This window comes from Ammospiza nelsoni, chromosome 15 (assembly GCF_027579445.1).
Source record: "Ammospiza nelsoni isolate bAmmNel1 chromosome 15, bAmmNel1.pri, whole genome shotgun sequence".
NCBI classification, from domain to species: Eukaryota; Metazoa; Chordata; class Aves; order Passeriformes; family Passerellidae; genus Ammospiza; species Ammospiza nelsoni.
This window is the reverse complement of record NC_080647.1, coordinates 16,129,836-16,155,454: the sequence shown is the minus strand read 5'-3', so window position 1 is coordinate 16,155,454 and position 25,619 is coordinate 16,129,836. Positions and strand designations below refer to the sequence as shown.

Below are 25,619 nucleotides of genomic sequence, written 5' to 3'. Positions count from 1 at the left end.
TGCAGGTGGAGATTGTCTCAGTGATGCTGATCGTGGTGCTCATCCCTTCTCCAAGGACTCTCCAATCCTGAGTGGGTGTGTTTCTTTTCTCTCCCTGGTGCGTGGTGTGTTTTGGTAGCTGGAAGCCTTTTAACCTCCTTCAGTAAGCATCAGGGGGGTGCATTTTCCAAGGATTTTCATTAGCTTTAGCTGCTGGAGCACAATGGCTGCTTAAACAGGGAGGGAGAAGTGGAAATCAAAGGGCACACCTGCTGATTAAAAAATGGGGGCCATGCTCTCAGTGGTGGAAAATGAGTTTTCAACTCCAAGTGGCCCTTTGGAATTCCACCTCACTCTGGGGGTTTGCTCTGGGTGATGCTGACCCCAGCACTGGTATTTCCAGTTACTGATGACACAATCCTTGCCCAAAGGTGCTGGCTCCAGGGCAGAGGAGTTTTCCTTGGTGTGCCTGTGAGTGAGCCAGTCCCACCTCATCTCTGTTCCTGAGCAAGGGCAAGCCAAGCCATATATTAAGGAACAAGGAAATTGCACCAGTTAAATTTAAAAAACTCATTTAGCTAAAGCAGTGTAAGCGCCCATGAATATTTATCTGATGTTATGGAAGCGTGCGGACTCCCACCTACTTTATTAAATTGATTTTCAATAAAAATGCAAGTGGAAGACGTTTGATTAATGGCTGGTGGGACGGGACAATTAATGTGAAGTCTGGAGTCAGCAAGAAGTGTCCCCTGAGCCTGTGTGTCCCTGCTGCAGGCTGGGCTAAGAAAAGGTTTCTAAACTGCTGCAAGGGACCACAGCAACGTTTATCCATGTGGTTTCTAAAATGGGGTGAACAGGAGTCATGCATGGTTTTGCTGAGGTCCTGACCTTGAAGCTGGCATGTGATGTTTGCTCCCAGTGTTCTGATTTTCCCAGATTTTCCCTGCTTTTCCCACCCCTCGGAGCAGGTTGCACCTGAGAATTAAACCCAGCAGCGAGCTCCGGCGCTCGTGCCGGCTTTGAGTGAAGCTCCCTGGGCCTTTGCATTTAAACATGCCTGGGATTAGCTCCATCGGCCTCCAGATCTGCTCAGCTCCTACCAATTTCCTGGCTCGGATTTGTCTCCTGCAGGAAGGCAATTTGGAGCTGTAAGGTTACAGCTCTATTAAGGCTCTCCAGCGCGGTGTCCCGCCGGGATCCTCGCGGCGCTGCTGCCGCCTCTTTCCGAGGAGCTGCAGGGAGATGCTGATCATGGGCCAAGTGAGGGTTCCTGGGATGGGATCCTGCTCACTCAGGGCACCTGAGCAGCCCTGCAGGTCCTGGGGGCTCCCCTGCCCCAGAGGGCAGCAGAGCTGGGGGCTCCTTGCTGCCTGGAATGGAAACTCTCTGCTGGGGTCTGATGAAAAACATCTGGGAGCTGCTCTGGGAGGGATGAGACAGCTCCTGTTCTCTGCAGGGCTTGCAGAGCCAGGGGTGCAGGGTTTTGGGGTGATAATTAGGGGCAGGCAGGTGCCTTGTGGGGCAGGGAAGGCTGGGCAGGGAGGTGGCTCCATCTCAGCACCCCTCAGCCTGTGGGGCAGAGAGAGGCACCACAACACCGTGAGCCACTGAAGCTGCTACCCAAGTGGCACCAGATAAACCTGGGGCACAGATCCTTGCCCAGCCAGGATGGCAGCCCCGTGCCCTGCACCTCGATGCCCTCAGCCCTTCCCAAGGGGCACATGGCACCCAAAGGGCTCCAGCCAGATGGCACAGGGAGAGCACCCAGGGGCACGGAGCTGCAGATGCTCCTGCTGCTGCGCCTCCAGCACAAAGAGACTCATGCAGTCTGTGTTCTGCAGCACTTTGGGGTTTTCTCCACATGCAAATGTGGCAGCAGGGAATAGGCACAGACACTCCTGACACAGTTGGGCACTCCCCTGCTGTGCTTGCTTTGCTGGGGAGCTGGGTATGGACAAGAGTGATGGGAACAGAAAGGAATTAAAAAAAAAAATAAAAGGGAGTAGGTGCTGGCAAATAACTGCATGGCAGAAAAAGAGAAGGAGAGTTGTGGTTGAAAACAGAAGCTGAGGAAAGGCAGATTGGCAGGCAGCATATTTCTGGAGACAGCTTTCTCCTCTGTAGGCTGAGTCACCTAAGAAATGTGTCAATAAAACACACTCTCGGGCACTGTCTCTAATAAATATATATTTAAGAGAGAGATTTCTTCAAAACTTCTGCGAGGAGATGTCGAATTCTGAAGGGATGGCATGAAAAATGACATCTCCAGTGGAAGCAGAGAGTTGCCATGGGAACTGGAACGCTTTGAACATACATCACTAAAACAAGAAAATATTTTCCCCAGCAAAGGAAATTAAAAATTACATACATCTGGAGGCATCTGCCCTCTGCCTGTCTCTGATGGGAGTATCAGAGTATCATGCAGCAGATCATAATTCATGTAGTGGGCAGGACTGACAATTCCCTATCCGTTGTTGAATTTTTGTGAGTAACTGTGATAAAAAAGCCTTCCTGTCCTTGGGACAGGCAATGCTGGTGTCTGAAAGTGCTGGGCAGGGGAAGATTTAGAGCCAAAATGGAATTCCCTCTGAAATTGTTTTGCTCACCTGGGGATAAAACAGCATCCTGAATGCACAACTAAGCCCATCTTGCCATGTGGGCATGAATCCACTTTTGCCAGAGCTTGCTGGCCCCACTGGGCAGCCAGGGACTTTCCTGGGGATGTCCTGGGGGAGCACAGTGAGTGTTTGGGGGTTTATCTTGTGCTTTGGAGACTCTGTTTTCCCCTGCAAGTCTGGGGCAGCAAAGCCAGGAGGAGTTATTTGCACCTGGCAAAGTAAAATGTAATTTTTCTTGCCTTTTTTCTTCTTTCCCAGTGCCTTCTTCGGTGTGTGGCAGAGGTGGCACAGGGTGAGCCCAGGGGAAATGCTAAATTGACCAGTGCAGGGCAGTGTGAATTAAATAAGTTTATTTGCACAGTGCTGAAATAAATAAGCACTGGCCATGCAGCTCAGTGACCTGTGCATGACAGGGGACAGACAGCTCTGTGCAGAGCTGGGCTCTGCCACACAGACCACGCTGAGGTGCATGAAAAAGGGAAAATGTTTGTCTGCAGTGCCCTGGGAGAGGAGGTGAGGGATGCCAGAAGCATCACCAGAGGCACACTGTCTGAGGAGCTGATTGAGTTCTCTGCTGAAGGAAATGCCAGCCAGGAGCTAATGGATAAGGAACCAGAGTGCAAATTACAGCTTTGCTCCCTGCCATGGTACTCTTGTATCTTGTCTCAGTACCTGGTGTTGGCCTCAGGGGACGGGCTTGAAAATTAAATGGGCCCTTCCTCTGAGCTGTACAGCAACCCCCAGGAGTCACTTTCTTCTATTTTTTTATTTCCATTTTTTGCCCTCTACAGCCCATCACGTGTTCTGGCAGTGCTCAGCCTGCAATGAGATACAGCCAGAGGCACAGGCAGGCAGCACCAGGGCTGGAAGGCACATGGGGAAACTGAGGCACAGCAGAGCTGCCTTCAGTGCATGCTCAGAGCCACGGTGCAGAGCAGCACTGGTGGGGCTGGAGCCCAGAGCTCAGCCTGCAAACCTCATGCACTTCACTGAGACGTCTCTTTTCTTACTTCTGCCTCTGCTGTGACACATTTAATGCAGATTTGGTTTGACTGAAACTGTTTGGTCTGGGGGCCCTCCTGACAAGAGGGGCTGGAGCATGTCCAGGGAAGGGAATGGAGCTGGGGAAGGGTCTGGAGCACCAGGAGGGGCTGTGGGGGCTCAGCCTGGAGAAAAGGAGGCTCAGGGGTGATTTCATTGCTCTCTACAGCTCCCTGACAGGAGGGGGCAGACAGGTGGGGATCAGTCTCTTCTCATAGGCAACCAGTGAGAGGGTGAGAGGAAATGGCCTCAACTTGAGTCAAGGTGGGTTCAGGGCTGGATATCAGGGAAAAGTTCTTTACTTAAAGGGTTGTAAAGCCTGGAACAGGCTGCTCAGTGGAGTGGTGGAATCACCATTCCGGGAAATATTCAAAGCACACATAGATGTGGCACTTGAGGACATGGCTTAGTGGTGGACATGGTCGTGGTGCTGGGTTGAGGGTTGGATTTGATCTTAGAGGTCTTTTCCAACCTTAATGATTCTCTGTTTTTTCTTGCATTCCCCTGTTTGCTTCCTTGCTTTCCAATCTGTTTTCTCTGTTGTCTATCAATGATTATCAGGTTGGCAGCAGCAGTTTTGTGTTGCACCTTCATGCTTATCTTTTTCCTGGGGATCTGCCTGATGAATTGCAGAGCTCAGTAATTGCTTTACAAACTCCAAGGATGTTACTGGCACTGATCTGAAGATTTTGGAACTCCTCTCAAAGCAACTGTGGCCTGTTGAGGGGTGGTGATTTCTGTGGAAGAAAGATTTGTTGAGAATGAGTTACCTAAAGGCTCCGTGTTTTTAGGAAAGGGAGTAAACAAATTAGCCCGGTCAGTCTGTCTGAGGAAGAAGCTTCAGAGGCACATGGGTTCATGTAGGTCATGGATAAGCCTGGTCTAATAAGTGGTTTTCCCAGCTGGGCTGTTAATGTGTGGATGGATACAGCAATGCTTTGTTTGGTGCCTCATCTCTCCTGTGTTTGCAGCCTCAGGCACAGCACTGAGGTGCTGAACCTGCTGCAGTCTTTCCCTGAGGGTTCTGTTCACCAGGATCCTTTGGTGTGGCCAGCAAGAGCCCTGTCACTGATCCCTGAGGGGGAGAATTACCTGAACAAGGCCACCAAGGCAGGCCCAAAGCAGAGCACAGGTGCTTTGCAGGTAACATGGAGGAGGTTTGCCCAATGCTGAGGTAACAGCCTGGCATTTTTGCCCTCAGGTTACTGCACAGGTGCTTTGCAGGTAACATGGAGGGGGTTTGCCCATTGCTGAGGTAGCAGCCTGGCATTTCTGACCTCAAGTTACTGCTCTGCAGCAGAATTCTCCTGGCTTTGGTTTCCTCAGGGCACAGCTGGATGTACCAGCTGGCTCTATGGCCTTGCCTGGCTGTTCTTCCCCTGTCCACAGGGACCTGCAGGGATTCCCTTTCCCAAGTGCCTCTGGCTTAGCCATCAAGGCCAGCCTTTAATACTGAGTATGTTCAATTATGCATGCTAATTTATATTCACACATTTTCCCATTGTATTTATAATATATAACAAACATGTTTATATGGCATCTCCTTTCCATTAGCACAGGGTCTGGGAGCACTGCAGAACCTCTAAAAGCATGCTCATACATACGTATTCCTCCTCTGTCTTCCTGGCATCTGAGGGTGTCCTGAGTCCTTAAAATAGTAACGACAGGAGCTTTGTTCATTCTGTCTTAGTTCTGTCTGTGGCAAAAATAGCACAGCTAATTTGTAGGCTCTGTTTGTAGTCTGTATGTGTGAGAATGAGGGGTGTGTATAAAGCCTCCATGGCTGCACACCCTCCAGCAGTCACTGCTTCTGACTCTTTCTTCTGTCCCTGCTGGAGTGGTTGTTTATCAATAATTTGCACCACATCCTGAGTCTAACCCCTGGGTCTGTATCTTAATGTGGTGATAAAAATATGTGCACGTGGATAAAAGGGGGGCAAGCTAAATTAAGTCACATTCTGTGGAGCCTTGTGGTGGGTTTTTAGCCAGGGCTTCTAATGGTGTAAGGCTTATCACACCCATCTTTGCTGCCTTTTGTCTTCCATAAGCTTTAGAGCCTGTGGCTGATCTGAGCAAAGCCTGACAGAAAAGGTGGATAACTCTGAGATTTGGAGTCCCTCCAAGATTTGTGGAATTATGAAGCTGAGTGGAAAAAGACCCAAAGCCGAGAGAGGTAACTAGGTGGGATCAACTGGTGTTAGGCATCAGAAAATCAGGGAGGAAAAGCTGATCTGAGGGAAGCAGGGTTTGCTGGCTGCTCTGCTGGTAAAGCAGCATCTCTCCTAGGCTGCTGTGCAGGATAGAGCTGTAACCTGCACCCCACACTCTTTGACAAGTGTGAGAAAATGCCTTTCACCGGCATGGGAGGGTGTGAAATCCCTGTAGCACCTTCTGCAGCAACACCTGGGTGTGCCAGGTATGCCTGGAGTCCCCTCAGCAGTATGTGCTCAGACAAAAGGGCAGTGCAGTGAGGTCAGAGCAGAAAGCTGGGCACCTGTGCTGTTACCCCACAGAAGGGCTAGGGAGGGAGTGCAGTGCTCACCCAGCAGGACCAGCAGGTGCCCCCTGTGCCTCTCAGCACTGTGCTGAGCAGCCCAGTGTGTCTGAGAGCTCTGCTTTAGGCAATAGCTGTGCCTCGATCCCAGCCCTGTTGGTGATGGAGTTGTGTAGGTGTGGAGAGAGCTCAGCCCTGGGTCAGAGCCACAGGCACATGTACAGACCATTTGCAGACTCCTGAGGGATTTCTCATCCAAAAACCAAGCTGATCTTCCCTACACAACCCAAGCAGTTTGTGGCCAGCAATTAAACATCCATCTCTGCCTGAGAATGTGCCATAAATCCCAGACAAGCCACACTCAAGTGGTAACTGGGTCACTTCACGGTCCTGCAGCTCCTTCCTGCAGAGGACATTGGTAGCAGCCATGTGAGAACGCTGCATCTGCAGCATGTGGTGTGAGACAGGGAATCAATCTATTCCCTGCCTCAGCTCCCTGTGGCCCTGCTAAGAGAGGGAGCCAGGGCAGGCTGTCTTTCTGAGGCTTTGACAGGCATCATCTCACTTCATCTGGGCTGAGGAACTGAGCACATGTAAGTGCAGACCATGCTGATCTCTCTCATCACGTGTGAGTGGCTTTGTTGTTGGCTGTCTCTTGAGACAGCCCCTGGAATTCTTTTGAATTCCTCGTTCTCCCTGAAATATCCAGGTTGAGGGGAGAGAGGAGAGAAGCACAGCTGGAAGTGGCACCACATGGGTAGCTGTGTTTACAGATTGGATGATTTCTCTCCAGTCTGGCTGGAAGACACGCAATTGTAGACACTGATGTGCCATCACACCAGAGAGAAGGTAGTAATTAATCACCATGGCTCACAGAGCAGCAACTTGGGAACTGGCTGTACAGCAAATGCTGGCAGTGCCAGGGGATTGGAGCAGCAGCAGTGGGGGAAAAAAAGCCTGGGCACCCCAGGACTGGGGAAACAGGCTTGATGCTTTCCTGCAAGCAGCAGATAGCCTTGTTCCCCATCTAAATGTGATGTCCTTTTGATCATAACCCTGCAGAAGTCACTGGAAGCATAACTGAGGGTGTCAGAGCTGTTACACAGACCCAGTTACTCTGGAATCAAGCAAATAGCTGGGCAAAGCTGCGTGAGACAAATCGTCTGTGACATGGCAGAGCTAGATAAGGATCCAACCCAAAGGTCTTGTTGGCAATCCCCTGCAGGCTCTTACTCACCCCTGCTTTTGCTGAGATAAGACATTTGTTTCAGACATTTATATTGTTTCTTGCCTTACTATGTGGTTTATTCTGCAGAGTAGAGATTTCCCAGTGCTCTGTCCTTGGCTGCCCCCCCTTTGCAGTAGATGAGCACCCTGTCATCTTTATCCACTCTGTCCCAGGTCATCAGCTTTCATCCATGGACCCTGCTCATCCTCATCTCTGTGCTCCCTAGAGAGAGGAAGCTGCCATCAGAGGTGGTGAGGGCAGAACTACCTGTGGGGTTACTTGTGGGGCCAGCAGGGTCTCAGCTGTGTTGTGATGCTTCTGCCCAAGTGATTTCCTGGCGGTGTGGGTGTTTCAGGTAGCTCAGGGAATTTAATGTTGCTGTTAGCTCTGTCTGGGCTCTGCAGGGCTGGGCCACCTGCCAGCCCCCTGGTGACACTCCTGGCCCTGCTGGCTGCCACTTGGCACTGACAGCACCGAGACATTCTGTGTGTGTTCTTGATGCTTCTTCTCAGAAGAAGAACATGTACACACTGCTGTCCACTTTTGGGAAAGAGCCCAGGCTGAGCTGCCAGACAGGGGTGAATGTCTGTGATAGGAGACTTGGCTTTCACTTCTGAGCAAGCAATTTCATATTCAAGGTTGCTGGGGTGCTGCAACAGCCAAGCAGTGTCTGAAAATATGTGTTTTTGCTTTGGGACTGGGAGTTTGAATAGGTTGCTCATAACCTCTGTCTGCGTTGTCTGAGATCCCTCAAGTCATCAAGGAGAGAGAAGGGTTTGTGCTGAGACCTGCCTGCACCTCTGCTCTCCAGCTCTGCGCTCCCTTTCCCAGAGGCTGCAGGGAATTCCAGGAGATTCTCTTGGCTTTTTGGCCCCTCTGTTCCCCAGCCTTTCCCTCCTGACCCCAGCAGAGCCTCTGCTCCCAGGATACCTGGTGTGGCAGCACTCCAGGCTCAGTAGGGATGTTTGTGGTGGTGACATTAGCAGTAGCTCACACTGCTGTGTGGCCTTTTGTGTGGCAGGAGATCTGTCAGTGTCCTTGGAGTCAGCTTTATCCTCTGGCTGGGCTGGACAAGCCCAGGAGGCATCACCAGCACTGCAGTGATGTTCACTGCAATATTTCCTTCTCTACTGCTATTTCTGAGTTCCCTCTGAAAAAAAAAAAAAGCAAGAAAAGCAACTCTGATGTGTATGGGGGAGTGTTGCTGCCCCCACAGCAGGAGAGCAGCAGTGAAGGCCATGTCAGGGCTTCCTGCTGTGGGCTTGGTGATGTAGATGTCTCCATTTGTGCAGCTTTAGGTAGTGCAGAGAGGTCACCCTCTCCTTTTGGGCACCTACCCCTCTCCTTGTGCCTCCCTGTCCTCTCCCAGCACTGGCCTGGCATTCCCAAGTGCCAGGTGACACAGAAGGTGCCATGTGCCACACCAGCCAGAGATGTCCCTCCCTTCTTCAGGGCCTTTCATCCTGCAAGGAGACACCATTCAGCTCCCACTTCCCAAAACAAGGCAGCACCAGAGGCTAAAAACCACCTGAAAAGCACCTGGGAAAGGCAGCCCTGGTGTGATGGGGGTCAAAGGGAGAGGAGGGACCTGAGCATGGAGTTTCTGACTGGGGCTGTAGTGACACCTCTGAAGGTAAGGGCTGCCCAGGGCTGTGGTTCAGCTCAGCTCCAGTGGGCTCGTGGAGCTTGTAGCAAAGGTCATGGAAACCTCTTCTGTTCCAGAGGCTAAAAGTGGAAAGAAAATTAAATTCCCCCAGTGGGAGGCTGTGAAGGCGAAGAATGAAACACACAAAGAGCTTCTGTGTGCAGCTGCAAAAATTACCTTCTGCTGCTTGTTAATTACTATGGCAAGGAGTTGGAGGAAGCTGTGAGGTGGAAGTGGGTAGTACCAGCTGACTTCTTGTATTTCCCTTCCCAGAGATGCTGAGTTAGCTGGGAAACACCACCCTGCTGGTTCTGGGTGTCACCCTGGTGTCCCTTTGTGTTGTGTGATGTGGAAGACAGCAAGGCTGCATCCCCTCTCTTCATGGTGCCACTGCTCTCAGCAGAGGCTGGTGGGAATCCTTCCCCAAGGGTTTTGTGTGGTTTTTAGGGGACACGGAATAAGGCGACACTGAATAAGGCGACCTCAGAAATGGGGTTGTCTAGGAGGGAGTTAAGAGGCATTATCGGCTCGTTACTGCCCTTCTTAGGTTGTGACCAAAGCTGGAGATGGGACATTGGAGCCCAGAGCAGAAACATCTCCCTCCAGGAGCTGACTTGGAGTGGGTTGATGGTTTGTACCCCTGGCTGCAGAAAATCCTGAACCTTTCTATTCTCAGCCACATCACCCTAGAGAGAAACACCAGTGCAGACGGGTTTGTCACCTCCCAGCTCCCTCGGGTCCCCGCACAGCCCTGGAGCTGCCTGGAGCTGGAGCTCCCATCCCCCGGCTGCGATCAGCCTCCCTGACGTCAGCGCAGCATCCAGGAATCCCCTGCACGGAGCCGCAGCGGCTTCGCCCCTGTTTGTCACAGCGCGCATCACTCGGGAGCCCCCAGCGCCCGCCTGCACGCCTGCAGGCACAGCGCCCCGGCTGTGGGCACGGCTGCACGGCTGCGGGCACAGCGCCCCGGCTGTGGGCACGGCTGCGGGCACAGCGCCCCGGCTGTGGGCACGGCTGCGGGCACAGCACCCCGGGTGTGGGCACGCCTGCACGGCTGCGGGCACAGCGTCCCGGCTGTGGGCACGCCTGCACGGCTGCAGGCACAGCGTCCCGGCTGTGGGCACGGCTGCGGGCACAGCGTCCCGGCTGTGGGCACGGCTGCACGGCTGCGGGCACAGCGCCCCGGCTGTGGGCACGGCTGCAGGCACAGCGTCCCGGCTGCGGGCACGGCTGCACGGCTGCGGGCACAGCACCCCGGGTGTGGGCACAGCACCCGGCTGCAGGCACAGCACCCCAAGTGCAGGCACAGCACCCGGCTGTAGGCACGGCTGTGGGCACGGCTGCACGGCTGCGGGCACAGCACCCTGGTGCAGGCACAGCACCCCGGGTGTGGGCACAGAATCCTGGCTGTGGGCACAGTGGCTCAGCTGCAGGCACAGCACCCCGTCTGCCTGCACATCATCCAGGTGCAGGCACATCATCCTGGCTGCAGGCACAGCATTTCCATGCAGTCACAGCACCCCGGGTGCGGGCACAGCACCCTAGGTGTGGGCACGGCATCCCAGTTATGGGCACAGCACCCTGGTGCAGGCACAGCATCTCACTGCAGGCACAGCCCCCTGCTGCCTGCACACCATCCCGGTGCCTGCACAGCCCCTGGGGCCCCCCGCCTGCCCAGCCACGCTCAGCGCAGCCCCAAACCTCCTTAGCTGACACCCAGCCGGCCGAGCCGGACTATCAGGGGTGATTCCCGAATAACCAGCGCTGGATGAGTGCAGGGGAAGGTTTAACACGAGCCCGCTCAGCCCCCACTGTGCCCCCTCCCAGGCTCACTCCGCTCCCCAGCCGGGGAGGGCAGAGGCAGCGAGGCGGGGTGATTCCTGTTCCAGCCCTGCCGCTGCTCCCCGTGCTTCCGAGGAGCGAGTAAAAATAGCACTCTGTCATTTTGTAAATAATAGCTATCCGTCTCCTCCCGGGCCGGGGAGACACGAGCACTTAAAGGGGGAATTGCAGGGGAAGGGGGAGTCTGCCTTGGAACAGGGGGATTGCAGGGGAAGGGGGGTGTCTGCCTTGGAACAGGGCTGGGATGGGGGCACAGAAATGGAAATGGGAAGCCTGAAACACCTCAGCCACAGCTGCTGCTGGTTTACACCCTGTGCACACATGCAGGGAGGTGTCAGACCTGCTGGAGTGGAGCTGTGGGGGCTGGAGCTGTCCCTCCCCTCAGGGCTGGAAGGGATTGTGGGGTACACAAGCAGCCAGATGTGGGGGAACAGGTTCCTGGAGGAGAGGGGTAGCTCTCTAAAAGCAGGCAGGTGCAGTAAGTGCCATGGTAACGCTGTGGGAAGGGTGGTGTGGTTTGCCATTTGCATTGCAGATCTGCCCAGCTGTGGGGGATTTCTGCAGCTGGGAGCAAGGCAGGAGCAGGCTCTGTACCCCAGGGGGAAGGGGCAGCCCTGGCTGGCCTGCAGAGCCTTGTTCTGCTCTCACACTTGCTCCACATTGTTCCTGGGAACATGGTTGTGCTGCAGCTTGGGAATAAGCTGAGCCTATAGATGGGCAAAGCCCCCAGAGAAGGGAGTCATCCTCAAACAAATGACTTGGGAACATGGCATGCCACTTGGATCTGTAAATTCAGTTCAAATACTGAACCTGAAATCTCCTGCTTTTCCAGTTTCATGTTGACTCCAGGGTCTTTTTCTGCATTCCTGGTGCAGCAGCTCAGCAGGGTGGCTGGAAGGGGCTTGGGCAGCCCACCAAGGGCTCTGTTGGGCAGGGTTGTGCCAATCCTTAGGGCAGCCAGACCTGGGCTCTGCTCCTTGCTCTGCTCCAGCTTCCTACCTGCACCCAGCCCTTGCATTTTTGTGTCCCTGGTTATAAACAGGACTGGCAGCATCCACCTGCCACCCCAGCAGCCTTGAAAGCTCGACTCGTGCCTGTAAAAAAATTGAATTACAGGGAAGGATGCTGCTAGGGAATGAAAAATGCCGTTTTGTGTTCTGCAGCAGTTCTAGGGAAAGTGCCTACCCCCCTATAATGTCCTTAATTGTTAAATCTTCGGTGAGAACTGCCAAGACAGCCAAGCTACGGCATGAGCACATCTATGGCTTGAGCAGAAAATAAGAATTTCTCTGCAATGTCTCTAAGCAGATGAAGGAGATGCTTTTCCCTCAGCTTTCCCTTGCTGAAAAAGCAGATGCAGTTTCATCTCATTCAGGCTTTGTGTGGGTCAGTGTGAGGGTGAGGAGAGGGGAGGCTGCTGGGGCAGCTGCTGCTTTCTCTGCAGGTGGAGGTGCCACAGCCACAGAGCTGGGAGCAGTGCAGGGGCTCTTGGGCTCTGGGATCACAGGGGAAGTGAATCTCTGAGTCTGGAGCTTGCTCTGTTCTGCTGGTGTTTTACTTATCTCTGGATTTCCCAGCTCTGCTGAAATCCCTGCCTGCGTAGCAATGATTTAATTTCAGAAATCCCTCCGGATCCCAGCCAAATCCTGCCCTTAGGAGCACTTATTAACAGGGAGGGTTCAGGCTGCCTTTTGCCATGAGAGGTGCAGGGAGCTCATTTTTCTCAGAGCTGAGGGACATCACCAAGCCAGTGGTGGAGCCCCAGCTTGTCCCTTCTCTGGGTGCTGCATGGCCTTGCCAGGGGGTAAATCTGCAGCCTGGAAATGGGGGATTCTCTTCAGACATGGGTTGTAATTAGTTATTAATATTAATAAGTTATTAATAGATTATTGAAGTTTCCTAATGCCATTATCTTTGATTGGATTTACCAGTAGATTGAGGGGTCATGAAGGGGTTTCTGGAGCTCTGTGTCAGCCAGGTTACAGCATGATGAGGACATAAAAGCTCATTTAAGGATTGCAGGATCATAACAAAAGGTGTCCAAAACTAATCCTTTTTGTCTTCTCCTGACTTCCTGAATCCCTTCCCCTGTGCTTGGACCCTGCAGAGCACATTGGAAAGCACAGAGCCTTCTGTGACCTCCTACAGAATTTGCTGCAACCCCAATGAGGGGAGAGAATGATGCATCTGACTCCATCTTATCAGAAGGCCAATTAATTACTTTACTACACTATATTATTCTATACATCTAAAACTGGATCTGCCAAGCACCCAACCCTGCACAGAATCTCGTGCCTGTCCCCCAACAGTCCTGACACACACACACACACCTGGCCCTGACAGGCCAAGGAAACAAAACACCATCACTCTGGGTAAACAATCTCCACGTAGCATTCTGCTTTGGCACAAACACAGGCACAGCAAATGATAAGAATTGTGTTTTCTTTCTCTGAGGTTCAGAGAATGTGAATCCCAGAAATATTCTTGGGAAGAATTGTGCCTTGCTTTTCTCTGTGAAGAAAAATGTGAGGCTGCAGCCCCCTGTCCCTCTGAGCAGGGCACAGCTCATCCTGCACCTCCCATGGGCTGCCTTCCCTGGCCATGGGTGGCCTCAGCTCCTGATCTGCTCCATGGCTGCAGAATGGATCCCAGGGAGGGGAGGGAGGGAGAATTTTGTGTTTTCTCCAACACAAAATGAGTTTTCTCTTGGCACACGGGGTAGCAGAAGGAGCCTCACACCACTCGATGTTCTCTGCTGTGTGCCTCATCTGGGAACCTGCTTGGAGGGAGGCTGAGAATACCCAGAGTGTTTCAGCCTCACAGAAGGGGCTCATTCTGTGTAGATTTCTGGGTGTTTCACAAAGTGTACCACATACATATTTCTCTTTAACCTTCTTTTTATTTCATCAAGATGAGATCAAGGGTTACTTCTATAGCACAATAATATCAGCCATGGGCTGCATCAAAAGCGTCTCAGCCATAATAACTAAAGACATGTATACGTATATTTTAGCCATTAAGGAGAAAACCCTGCCAGAATGCATTATCTTATTTTGGGATGTAAAACTTTGAAGCACAAACCTAAGCTTCATAGTACTGCAAAATGACTCTCAGGGGACAGAAGGATTTCCATAACTAAATTAAACAATGGGCCATCCAGGCTACTTGCAAGGCTGCTGGGATGGCCAAAATTGGGTCCTGTGCATAAAACATGAACTCTGCTCTGCAGCTTTAAATTGGTTCTTTCATTAGGAGAGCAGCTCTGAGCCAGCTAGTGCCACACAACAGCGTGATCTATCCCTAAAGTGGGGAGGATTTATGGGAACTGAGTGCTGAACTCAAGGCAGCTCATCCATCATGTTTTGAGCACAACCCAGTGGGCAGAGCACAGGACTGTAAATCTGGGAAATCACTGTGCCTTGATTTCCCTGCAAAGCAGGGTGGCAGCAGAGGTGTCAATTAGGAAACAAGCCAAAATCTGAGGAAGCCAGGAAGGAGAGCTCTGTGTGCATGTGCTGCAGGCTCTGTTCAGCACTCCAGTGTCACAGACATCTTTTCATGTAAAATCCTTCCCTTAGGATCTTTTCTTCCTGAGAAGCTGTGAGGCCTCAGGGACAAAATGCAAACAATGATTATCTGCTGCTGTGGAATGCAACAGGTGCATCTGTGATTGGTCTCATGAGGATGTTTGTAATTAATGGCCAATCACAGTCAGCTGGCTCTCTCTCTGTCCGAGCCACAAACCTTTGTTATTCATTCCTTTCTATTCTTAGCCTAGCCTTCTGATGAGAACTTTTTCTTCTATTCTTTTAGTGTAGTTTTAATGCAATATATATATCATAAAATAATAAATCAAGCCTTCTGAAATATGGAGTCAACATCCTCATCTCTTCCCTCATCTGAAAACCCCTGTGAACACGGTCACACTCCAGGTTATCTGAAGGCACGTGGCTGAAATTGCCCCTGGTTTTAGCAGCTGGGCAGGCAGTGGGGCCCTGTGGCTTTGAAGCTGCTGCTCAGCATCCATGAGGGAATCTCAGCCCGGGATGCAGGGGCAGCACGTGACGAGTGAGCAGCAGCAGCTCTGTGAGACTGAGGCACTTAGGAGAGCAGCGAGCACGATGGCAGTAAAAGGCAATCAGAATATTGATTCCTTTTACATACAGATAAGCCTGGAGCTGTAACAAACCCAGGCTTCCCTAAAACTGCTGGAACATTGCTAGGCTGTTTATCTGGCAGGGAGACACAAAGGGATTTCAGATTAAAAAGGAGTTTCAAAGCATCAGAGCTTACCTCTGGATTGAAAACGTGGATCTGTAGCAGGGTGTGGATGATGCAGGCGCACAGATTCTGTAACTACGCATTGTCTGCCGTGTGGGACAGATTTGTCCTCAGTGTAAGCGTGGGAAGCAGCAGAGCTGCACTGGAGATGAATGTGCCCAATTACCAGTGATAAAATCAGCCCTTGTTTGGGGCACAGAGCACAGTGCTGAGGGTTCAGCAGAGCAGGAATAAACACTATATAACAAACCTCAAAGCCTTGCCTGCACAAGGAAATTCAACTCTCTAATTGCTCTTTTTTTCCCTTTTTTTTTCTCTTTTTGTCCCAGACAGTGTAACTGAAGTCAAGACAGACATTTACGTGACGAGTTTCGGCCCTGTCTCGGACACAGACATGGTAGGTGCCTCACAGGGAGGGGTGGCTTCTCCTCCTGTGTCCCCCCTCCTCCTCCCAGGAAAACATGGGTAAAAGTGGGATTTTCCGAAGTGACAAGAGCTGGTGGTATCTCAATTCCAGGAGTTGTTTCCCAGGTGTGCTTGGGCTTTTGGAAACCAGTTGGTAACTGCAGGAATGAAGGTGCTCCTTGGGAAGTGGGAAGGATGCCAGAAGCTGATCTGGTTTGGTATCAGAGACAATGATCCACCATCAAACCATCCTTAGTGCCTGAACTGGAGGGAGGCAAAAGAGAAAACAGAAAAGACATGGACTGACTGTACTATTTTGACATGTTCAGGGAAAATTATTAATGAAAAGGCCCGAGGTCTGAATTTAGGCTTGTATTCCCACAACAGTTTGTCTTCTAATTAAAACAGGACTGTGGAGCATAATTAATAGTGAGGTTTCTCAACAGCAGCTCGTGTTCCGCACGCACCCAGAGCAGGGCTGGCTGTGGGTGGCTGCTCAGGAGCTCCAGGATGGCACGTGAGGATTCAGGACTGAGCCCCTCCTGCATGCCCAGCCCCTGGGGTGCCCTGGTGCTGGCATAGCCCAGGCCAGGGTGGGCAGCCCATGCCATGGAGGGAGCCCATTTGGGCAGGGAGCAGGTTGTCACTGGCTAGGCCAGCCTGGAGCAGTGTCCTGTGGCTCTCACATCCCCTCCAGAGCTGCAAGGGTTGAATTTCCTGGGCTGGCATGGCCTGAACATCTCTGCAGCTGTCCCACAGCAATCCTGTGCTGCCAAGCAGAGGAGCAGAAAATCTCTGTGTTTCATGGAGTTGCTCACTCCATCACTCTAACCCGTGTTGCTTTGGGAAGACCACTCCCTCCAGGGTAAGAAGTTAAGTTGATGTCAGTGTAATCAAGATTATGAACCTCATCTGAGTTCTCCCTCTCTCTCTCCTGCTTTCCTACCACAGCAGAGACCCATAATATATTCAGCAATCGTAGCCCATGGGGAGTATCTGATAATTACTTCCAAGGTGGAGCATATTTGATTAAGGGAGTGTGTATAATGAACTGTGAAGAAAAAAATATGAGGTATTGAAAAGAGGAAGGTATTCTCTGCAATGTGATTTGACAAAATGAATATAAAATTAGGAAGACAGTTAAGGAATAATAAATTATTTCCCCTCTGCATGCTTTCGTTCCGTGTATTTTACAAATGCATGGCGAATGTGTTTTAGCTCTGCTGCTAAAAGTGAGGGAGAGAAACCCCATCTCCTCAGGAAAGGGGGAGAGCCTGCTCTGGGGCTTCCTTTCATCTCAGGAGTGGGGAAATCCCTTCTTCTCACTGGCATGTGGTGCTGCTCCCCCTCCCACAGCTCCTGTGATCGGGAGCTGGAATTGCGGAATTGGAATTGTGGAATTGTGGAATTGCAGTGATGGAGGAGAGACAGGTAAAGCTGCCTTGGGAAGAGGGAAAGCAGCTGCTGACAGAGCCTGGAGGAGGAGGAGGAGTGAAATAGAGGTCTCCTCCAGCCAGGTTTCATAAGCTTTTGGAGATTTATTTCACACCCAAGATAGCTCAGCTACCATAGAAGGCACAAAATCAGCAGGACGGCTTCTGTGGTAGTGTTGGAAACAAAAAGTTTTAATAAAAGGCAAAATAGCAAAACTCTTTACAGAGAAAAATTGAGCTAGGTGCAAAAGGTTCTTGCTCCTGGTAAAACACCTCACAAAAGCAATTAGTTTCTTTGTTCTCTTCTTTTTCTAAAAACTTGCTCAGGTGGGACTTTTTGGCTTCTGTCCAATTAGCTCTCCTTAAGTTTGAGGTGAAGTCCCCCAGGTCCTATGAGGTGTCTTTTTACCTAATTGAGGAAGTTCCTTTTCTCAATTTTTCCTTTTTAAGGAGACAAAGGATAGTTTTGTCACTCCATCAACAGGGGGCACATTCCTACAGAGGAGGACGTGGAGACCTTTCCACCGAGGTGCTCCAAGGGACTCCCAACCTCTCTTTTGGTTTGGAGAGCAGAGCCTGGTCACACCTGAGGTGTCACCCTGTTCTTCTAAGCCTTCTGATGTTTACATTCTTGTAAGGGAGTTTCTCACGCACTTTTATGTAAATAATTATTGTTTTTACATTCCTCTCTGGAGGAGGAGAAATTTGATAGACAAACTGTTGGCTTGTCCAATGTCATTGGAGAAGTGGCACTGTCATCCTCCAATCCACTGTCACTTTTGAGAGTCTATAAATGTTAGAGTGAGAAAATAAACTTCCCTTTTTCCCTTGGAGTTCCAGTGTCCACGTTGTTTTATTTCGTGTCCTATTGTGACACCAAGGCACACCCCAGTCCTCAGGACTGAGCTCTTGCAACTTTGCCTCAGTCCCAGGGAAATTATTCAAAGGAAAGCAAAAATTGAAGGGGATTTTTTTTGTTTTGTGGATGGACTCTGAGGAGTCACTTCTGTAGGCAGAGAAGAGCATCACACAGAACTAAGTGTGCTCCTTGGAAGGGGTGAGTTGGGAATAATGCTTTTATGGAAAGAAGCATAGAAAAGAGAGGAACATTCTGAACATGATTTCTCTTTTCTTCAGGAATGATTCCTAAGCATTAAAGAAGATAAGCAGGGCCTTGAAAGTCATTAAAAATGTTTTGCTTCTTTGTCTGGCACTTTTTAAATAGAAACAGGGAATGAGAGAGCCCTTTTCCCGATAAGGCCTTTTCCTAAACCTCCTGGGACTGCACACAGGCTCATTTCTTTGGGTTTATCCCAAGAAATAATGAATTAGAGATCACTTCCATGAAGGGGCAAAATACCTGGTACAGAGCAGAGCCCTTGAGAATGCAGAATTTCTCTTTCCTTCCCCAGCCAAGATCCAGAAGGTTCATATTTGAGCAGGGGTGTCTCCATGGCCAGGGAGCAGGGATGGATTTATTTACAGAGATGCCTCCATTCAGCTGCCATCTGCTGCAAAACCTGTAGGAATTTCTCTGTCCTATAGGAAAGTGATGCACAGCAGTTTTTCAGCGCTGCTGAGAAGTGCTGCAGGAAAGAAATCACTCACAATGATAAGTTTGGTTGGTCCTGCAGCCTCCAGGAATGTGTAAATAAAGATTACGAGTCTGCAGCAGCAGGGGGAGGAAGAACAGTTGGGACAGGGAGGTTTTCCAAAGACCCCTCTGCCTCTAAAAGTGGTTTCTGAATCTGCATTCACTGAGTGAGGAGCTGATTTGGCTGCAGGGTTTCAGAGAGGTGACTTCTAAGTGCCCCAGCTGGAATTTGGCATGGGAAATGGGTCTCTACATTGGCAAAAGAAAAAAAAGAAAATGGAAATAAAACAAGAAAAAGAAGAAAAAAGAAAGTCACAGGATCTTGTAATGCCAGTAAATTCTTCAATTCAATGATTTTCTAAAGGTGGCCTAGGGAACAAAATAACATTAAGACAATGTCATGCAAGTTCTTTTCTCTTTTCTTTTTTTTTTTTTTTTTTATGAGCAGAGATATAATTACCAGCATCCTGGCCAGATTCCATCTCCAGGATCTTTGTTTTTGCCTTCTAAAATACCTGTGTAGCTGCACAAAATGGCCTTTCTCCCCTGAAACTTCTGCACAGAGGTGATGTGCAGCAGGGCTACCCCAGCTCTGGCCACTGTAGGGGCTGTGCTGCAGCTCCTCTGCAGTGCTCAGAAACACTGACATGCACATTTTGACATCATTGGTAAGTCATTACCCAAAATGTGCTGAATCCCATCTACCCTGCACTGCTGTAAGCCCCTTCTGCTTGTTGCACCACGCTTTGTGTCACCCAAGGTGTGCCAAACCCCAGTTTTCTGCCGCCTCTTGAGCTGAGTAAAACACAACTTATTTTCCTCTCCTCTCTCCCCAAAGGAATACACCATTGACGTCTTTTTCCGGCAATCCTGGAGAGATGAAAGGCTGAAGTTTGATGGTCCCATGAAAATCCTTCCCCTGAACAACCTGCTGGCCAGCAAGATCTGGACTCCTGACACGTTCTTCCACAACGGGAAGAAATCTGTTGCCCACAACATGACCACCCCCAACAAGCTGCTGCGCCTGGTGGACAACGGCACCCTGCTGTACACCATGAGGTGAGTCTGGTTCTCCATGGACAATGGCACCCTGCTCTACACCATGAGGTGAGTCTGGCATGGACAATGGCACCCTTCTGTACACCATGAGGTGAGTCTGCATCTCCATGGACAGTGGCACCCTGTTGTACACCATGAGGTGAGTGTGCCTCTCCATGACGGCACCCTGCTGTACACCATGAGGTGAGTCTGGTTCTCCATGGACAATGGCACCCTGCTCTACACCATGAGGTGGATCTGCCTCTCCATGGACAACAGCACCCTGCTGTACACCATGAGGTGAGTGTGCCTCTCCATGGACAATGGCACCTCCTGTACACCATGAAGTGAGCGCCTCTCCATGATGGCACCCTGCTGTACACCATGAGGTGAGTCTGGCTCTCCATGGACAGTGTCACTCACCCTCCTGTATACCATGAGGTGAGTCTGCCTCTGCTTCCATGGAATCCAGGTCCTTCTGCTCATTCAGGGGCCTCAGGGGCCCTCACAGCAGGGTGTATGCAGGCTTGCACTAACTCTTGTTGGTAGATTTGCGTCCTACCTGTGGGGATCCCAGTTGTGGGTTTCTCTGGGTCTGGATTGAAGGCACTTGAGATAGTAGTTCTTGTTGGGACTCAGGTGTTTATTGTTTCTTATCAATAACACAGTCTCACTACTGTGAGTTCAGCAGCAAGGCACAAAATGGCCAACAATCTCTTGTTACAAGGTCTTTTAAGACTAAACTATCCAATTAAGAAAGGACACCTGGATTATTTTCCCTTTTAACCCAATAACTGATCCCACAGAGCCCGCAATGGGACTTTTCTGCCCAATTACAAAATGCCACCCAAAGCCATGGAGAAGGAGGAAGAAGAAGCATGAAGAAGAAACCCAGGATGACACCCTGTGCCCTCCATCTTGCTTCCGTCCACAACACACTAAAAATCCCAAAACCTCAATTTCTAACCCAGTGACACACCTACACTGCTCTCTATAATCTATTTCACACTTTTGTGGATTTTAGTCTATCTTGAAGTCTGGGAAACTTTCTCCATGAATGAGGGTCAAAGTCAGTGCTGCCCTGGGGGTCAGGGCACCCCAGAGAAGACAGAGAAATATTCCCTGTGTGCCCTGGGTTTCCACATCTACCCTGATTCTTTCCATGTTCTCCTTGTTTCCTACCTATGGACGGTCACTGATCCTCAGCTTGGACATTTTTACAGGTAGATTTTTCCCTCATCATTCACATAGACTTTTTTTTGCTTTTATGTGCTGAGGTAGATGTGTTGGGATCTATAGTTTGTGAGGTTGATGTGCCACCTGGCTTAATTTTCTTCTTGACCTGTGATGGGATATGAACCAGGTATCCAATGTTGGTATGGGAACATTAGGCTGAGAGAATTTGCTATTCTCCAGCAGCTTGAGAAGAGATCTAAATTTGTTCAGCATGTTAGAGCAGAACCATTTCACACATCCAATGAGGCCAAGCTTGCTTGTGACAACAATGGGGTTGTTTTTTCCCACTTTGTGGAATTAAAAAAATCCAAATCTATGTGATCGATGCACATCATTAGGGAAAAAAACCAACAAACAGCTAATTAAAAACTGTGATTTGGAGAAGCCAGGGTTGCAGGAGTCATAGGTTGTAAATGAAACAACAAGCTGCTGATAAATGCACAAGAAAGGTATTGAGTTGGTTTTGGCAAGGTGTAAATCTTTGTTTTAAAAAATTATTTTCTCTGTCTCCATCTCCAAGCCAATCCTTACTAATAACAGGCTTCATTGTGGATTCTGTGTGCTGAGATGCTGCCCTTTCACCTCTGTTTATGAGGACCAGGCAGAATTTCATCTCTTCATAGTTAAACTGGCTGTGAATCTACACAGTGTCAGCAAGTTTTACAGCCCACATTGATAAACAATGCCTTGCTTTTGTGCAGCAGTTCTCAAATATGAGCTAATCCTGCCAGTGCCCTGGGGGTTTAGGTCTCCACACATCAGTGATCTCACATTAAGGCAGATGGGGTAAATGAAGGGAAAAGCCCAGCTTGACTTAAGGGCTCTGTTCTGCTCCCAGCTCTCTGACCTGCAAGTAGACAACTCACACTCCCCACACTTTGGATCATTGTCTGACTGTAAAGTATTACAGGAGCTGCTGGCGTAAGACAGCCAAAAAAAAAAAAAAAAGACTCAATTTCAGAGCTTTTAAATCATTTCACTACTTCTTTATTCAGCAAACAGCCAAACAGCCATTAGCTTCAGCAAGTTTTGTGTGACTAAAAAAGTATTGGATTTATTCTTCCATTCAGGGCTGGGCAGGTGCCAGGATGGCAGCAGCATCATGAGACTCTTGGGAATGAGCTTCTGGAAGAAAAGAGAGCCTTGGGATTTTTTAAAATAAAGTCAAGCCATCCTTCAGTTTAGCTGTCTGCTGCAGAATGGGGGAATGAAGGAGCTCCTCTTAGAGGTGCTCCTGTTCCCCTTGAATACCTCCCTAAGGCTTTGTCAGAGGTGAGGAGCCCACCCAGAGGCTGAGGGCTGGATGAGAGACCTTTTGTCATGTTTTGAATTGCACAGAGCCAGGAGCTCTTGTGCACAGAGATCTTTTCTTTGCCCAGTGGGTGAAGCCCAGGGGAGGCTCTGGGCAGCACATCCTGGAGCTGTCCATGTGGTTAGAGCTGCCCAGATGGCCACAGCGTGCAGGACTGCTCTGGATTGCAGATAAACACATCCAGGATGGGATGGAGCATCTGATGATTCCCTTTCTTCCTCTTGGTGCTGCTCAGCACCACCAGGGTCTCTTTTTAGAGGGGTGTCAGAGAGGAAGATGCAAGGGCACAGACTGCAGGGCCAGGACCAAGCCTCAGGCTCAGCCACCAAAATCTGCCTGGCTTTGCCAGTCCAAGGCACTCCCACCTCAATTCCCCTGCCAAACAATGAAGGTGGCATCACCCTCCCTTGTTAACTACTTTGAAACCTCTCCCAGGGAAGGGCTGGAGGGAGTCTCTTGTTTTCTGTCCAGCTGATGCCTCTGCTGTTCTCCCCCATGCAGGGATGTGCATGGGTGTCCTTAAAGGAAGGAGCAGGACCTTGAAACCAAACTCACACAGCAAAGTGCAAGTACCAAAGGGGTGCCCTTCTCACTGGGGAGAGAGTTTGAGCTTCCCCCAGATTTCCAATTCCTGGCAGCACTGCCCAGGTGATCCCTGGCATGGATCAGCCTGGCCATGCAGTTTGGCTCCTGAGCATGTCCTGCTCCTTTCCCTTGTACCAGGCAATATCCTTGAGGGATCAGCTCTGCTGATGTGCAATTAGAGGCACGTCTGCTGCTATTTATCCTGCTGGGAGAGCCAACTTCTCTTAGTCAAGGCTTACAGTTATAGATGAACTTGCTCTGGTGGAACAGCAAGTCTGACACATGCATCCAGCAAAATTACACCTGTGTGACAATATTTATAGCTCCTGGAGAGAGCTTCTTTATCACTGACCAGAGCTCCCAGGAGCTGCACAGCAGCTGTAGCCAAGCATCCAGAGATTTCCTTCAGTCGTGGCACATTGTGCTTGTGGATCAGTGCAATGTCACAGGGCACAGCCCTGACCTCTGACAGGCCTTGGCACCTGGGCCACAAAACTGGTGGTGTTTGCAGGGTCCCCAGGACAAGGGAAGAGATGAGAATCTTGACTCCATGTTTCAGAAGGCTGATTTACTATTTTATGATATATATTATATTAAAAGAAAATTATATACTAAAACTACACTAAAGAAAGACAAAGGATTTCATCAGAAGGCTAGAAAATAAAGGAATGAATAATAAAATCTTGTGACTCGCCAGAGAGTCTGACACAGCTGGACTGGGGTTGGTCATCACATAAAAACAACCACATGAGGCCAATCAAAGATGCACCTGCCACATTCCACAGCAGCAGATAATCATTGTTTACATTTCATTTCTGAGGCCTCTCAGCTTCTCAGGAGAAAAGTTCTAGCAAAAGGATGTTTCAGAAAATATGTCTGTGACATAAAACAACCTTTGTGACACTGCACTGAGCTGCATTTCTCTGCTCCCCAGGATTACTGATCCCTCTGCATCCTCCCTCTCCCCCAGCTGCCTCAGAGGGCACGGGGATGCAGTTTTATTATGTAGCCCTGCCTCTGCAGTCTCTTCTTGCAGAGCTCCTGAGCAATCCAAATAGTTCACAAAAGCCCAGCTCTGGTCTCTAAACTCTGGTGTCAGACCTGAGCACAACAATCTGGGAATTGTGCATGGATTTATGAAAGGAAGAGGCAAAACCAGCCATAACAAGCATCTCTGGGTGTACTCTGGCTCAGACTGTGTGGGGCACACAGATAATGCTCTGGTTCTCCCCAGCCTTGAAGCACAGAAAACCAGTGAAAATTTAATGCTGTGCTGATGGGATTCAGCTTTGTGAATCAAGGCTTTAAAAAGCTCTTCTGCTCTCAGGGCCTGTCAGAACGGCGTGTTGAGGCTTTGTGATTATTGTCAGAGTGGTTCCCAGACAATATGTGCTCAAGTTATGCACTTGGAGGATGTTTTCTTTACCTGTCAGGCTGACACATTCCCTGCATGCCCAAAGGCTCTGCCTCAAGAGCCTGTGCTGCTGAAGACAGCGTGCAGTCCTTGGAAAGAGGCTCTGGGATCCCTCGGGTGAGGCAGAGCAGGAGGGAAAGCTGAGCCCAGCACACGTGCAGACCTACAGGGGCTGTGGAATCCCAGAGCAGCTTCTCTACCTGGTGTGCCACACTCAGAGGTTTGGGCTTCCCATGCTGCCTTTTGAAATCACAGAGCTCTGCAGTGTCTCTCCCTCAGCAAAAGCTTTTTGGGGTGTCTTTACTGCCTGGGGGTTTTTAGCCCCAAGCAGGCTGTGCTGGCTCCAGGCTGTGACCGTGTTCACAGGGGCCTTATGTTGAGGGAAGAGACGAGGATTTGACTCCACGTTTCAGAAGGCTTGATTTGTTATTTTATGATATATATTACATTAAAACTATACTAAAAAAATAGAAGAAAAGGTTTCATCTCAGAAGGCTAGCTAAACTAAGAATAGAATCAGAAAGAATGATAACAAAGACAGCTGTCTCAGCCTCTCTGTCCAAGCCAGCTCACTGTGATTGGCCATTAATTATGAAATCCAAGATGGGCCAATCACAGATGCACCTGTTGCATTCCACAGCAGCAGATAACCATTGTTTACATTTTGTTCCTGAGGCGTCTCAGCTTCTCAGGCGGAAAAATCCTAAGGAAAGGATTTTTCATAAAAGATGTCTGTGACACTTGGTTTTGCAGCACCCTCCCCATGATGGAGGTGGGGACAGCTAGGACAGCTGGGACAGCCCAGCCCCATCTCTTCTGGGCTGGCAGCTGTTTGTCTGTCCCACACCAGGGCTGATCCCAGAAAACATCACAGACAGATCCAAGCAGAGCAGAGCTTGGCTGGCTGATAAAAACACAAGCAGGCAACAAGATGAGATTTGTTCCAACTTTTCCCTGCCAGAGCAGATCCAAAGACAAAAATGATCTGTTTTCCAGGCTTGGCTTTGTGCAGACAGGCTTTTTTAAGGAAGCTGTCCCAGGAGGGAGAAATCTTCAGAGAACACCTTATCTCACTGCATTTCTGCCATCATGGGCTGAAATCTCCAGGGGCTGGGGGAGGATGGAAAATGAAATCAGTTCTTCCAGATCCAGCACAAGGATCCTAGGAGCAATTTGGCTTTCAAGCTCAAACCCCTCAATTAAACCTAACCTAGATTCTCCCACAGCCTAAACCATAAACACTGCACGGCCTGACTGTGGTTATTAATGAACCTCCTGGAGAAGAAATCAGGACAAAACTCCGGCAGTATCCCTGGCATAAACAAAGCCAGCCCTGCCATGCAGGGTGCTGTCATGTTTTTGTAGCGCTCACACACCGAGGGATTATTACATTTGCGTCCCAGAAATTGGGCTGAGATCCTGGCTCATGCTGCAGCTGCACGCAGGTAACGACAGGGGCTCTAATGACACATCA

General features: G+C 50.0%; 1 protein-coding gene across 1 annotated transcript in view; it reads left to right on the top strand.

Annotated features, from left to right (window-relative positions):
• Positions 1–25,619, top strand: part of LOC132079924 (gamma-aminobutyric acid receptor subunit alpha-3-like) — a 64,743-nt gene that overhangs the window by 16,934 nt on the left and 22,190 nt on the right. The window contains exons 3-4 of the mRNA XM_059482811.1: positions 15,458–15,525; positions 19,399–19,619. Of these exons, the coding sequence (XP_059338794.1) occupies positions 15,458–15,525; positions 19,399–19,619 (289 nt within the window). The remainder of the gene's footprint in view (positions 1–15,457; positions 15,526–19,398; positions 19,620–25,619) is intronic.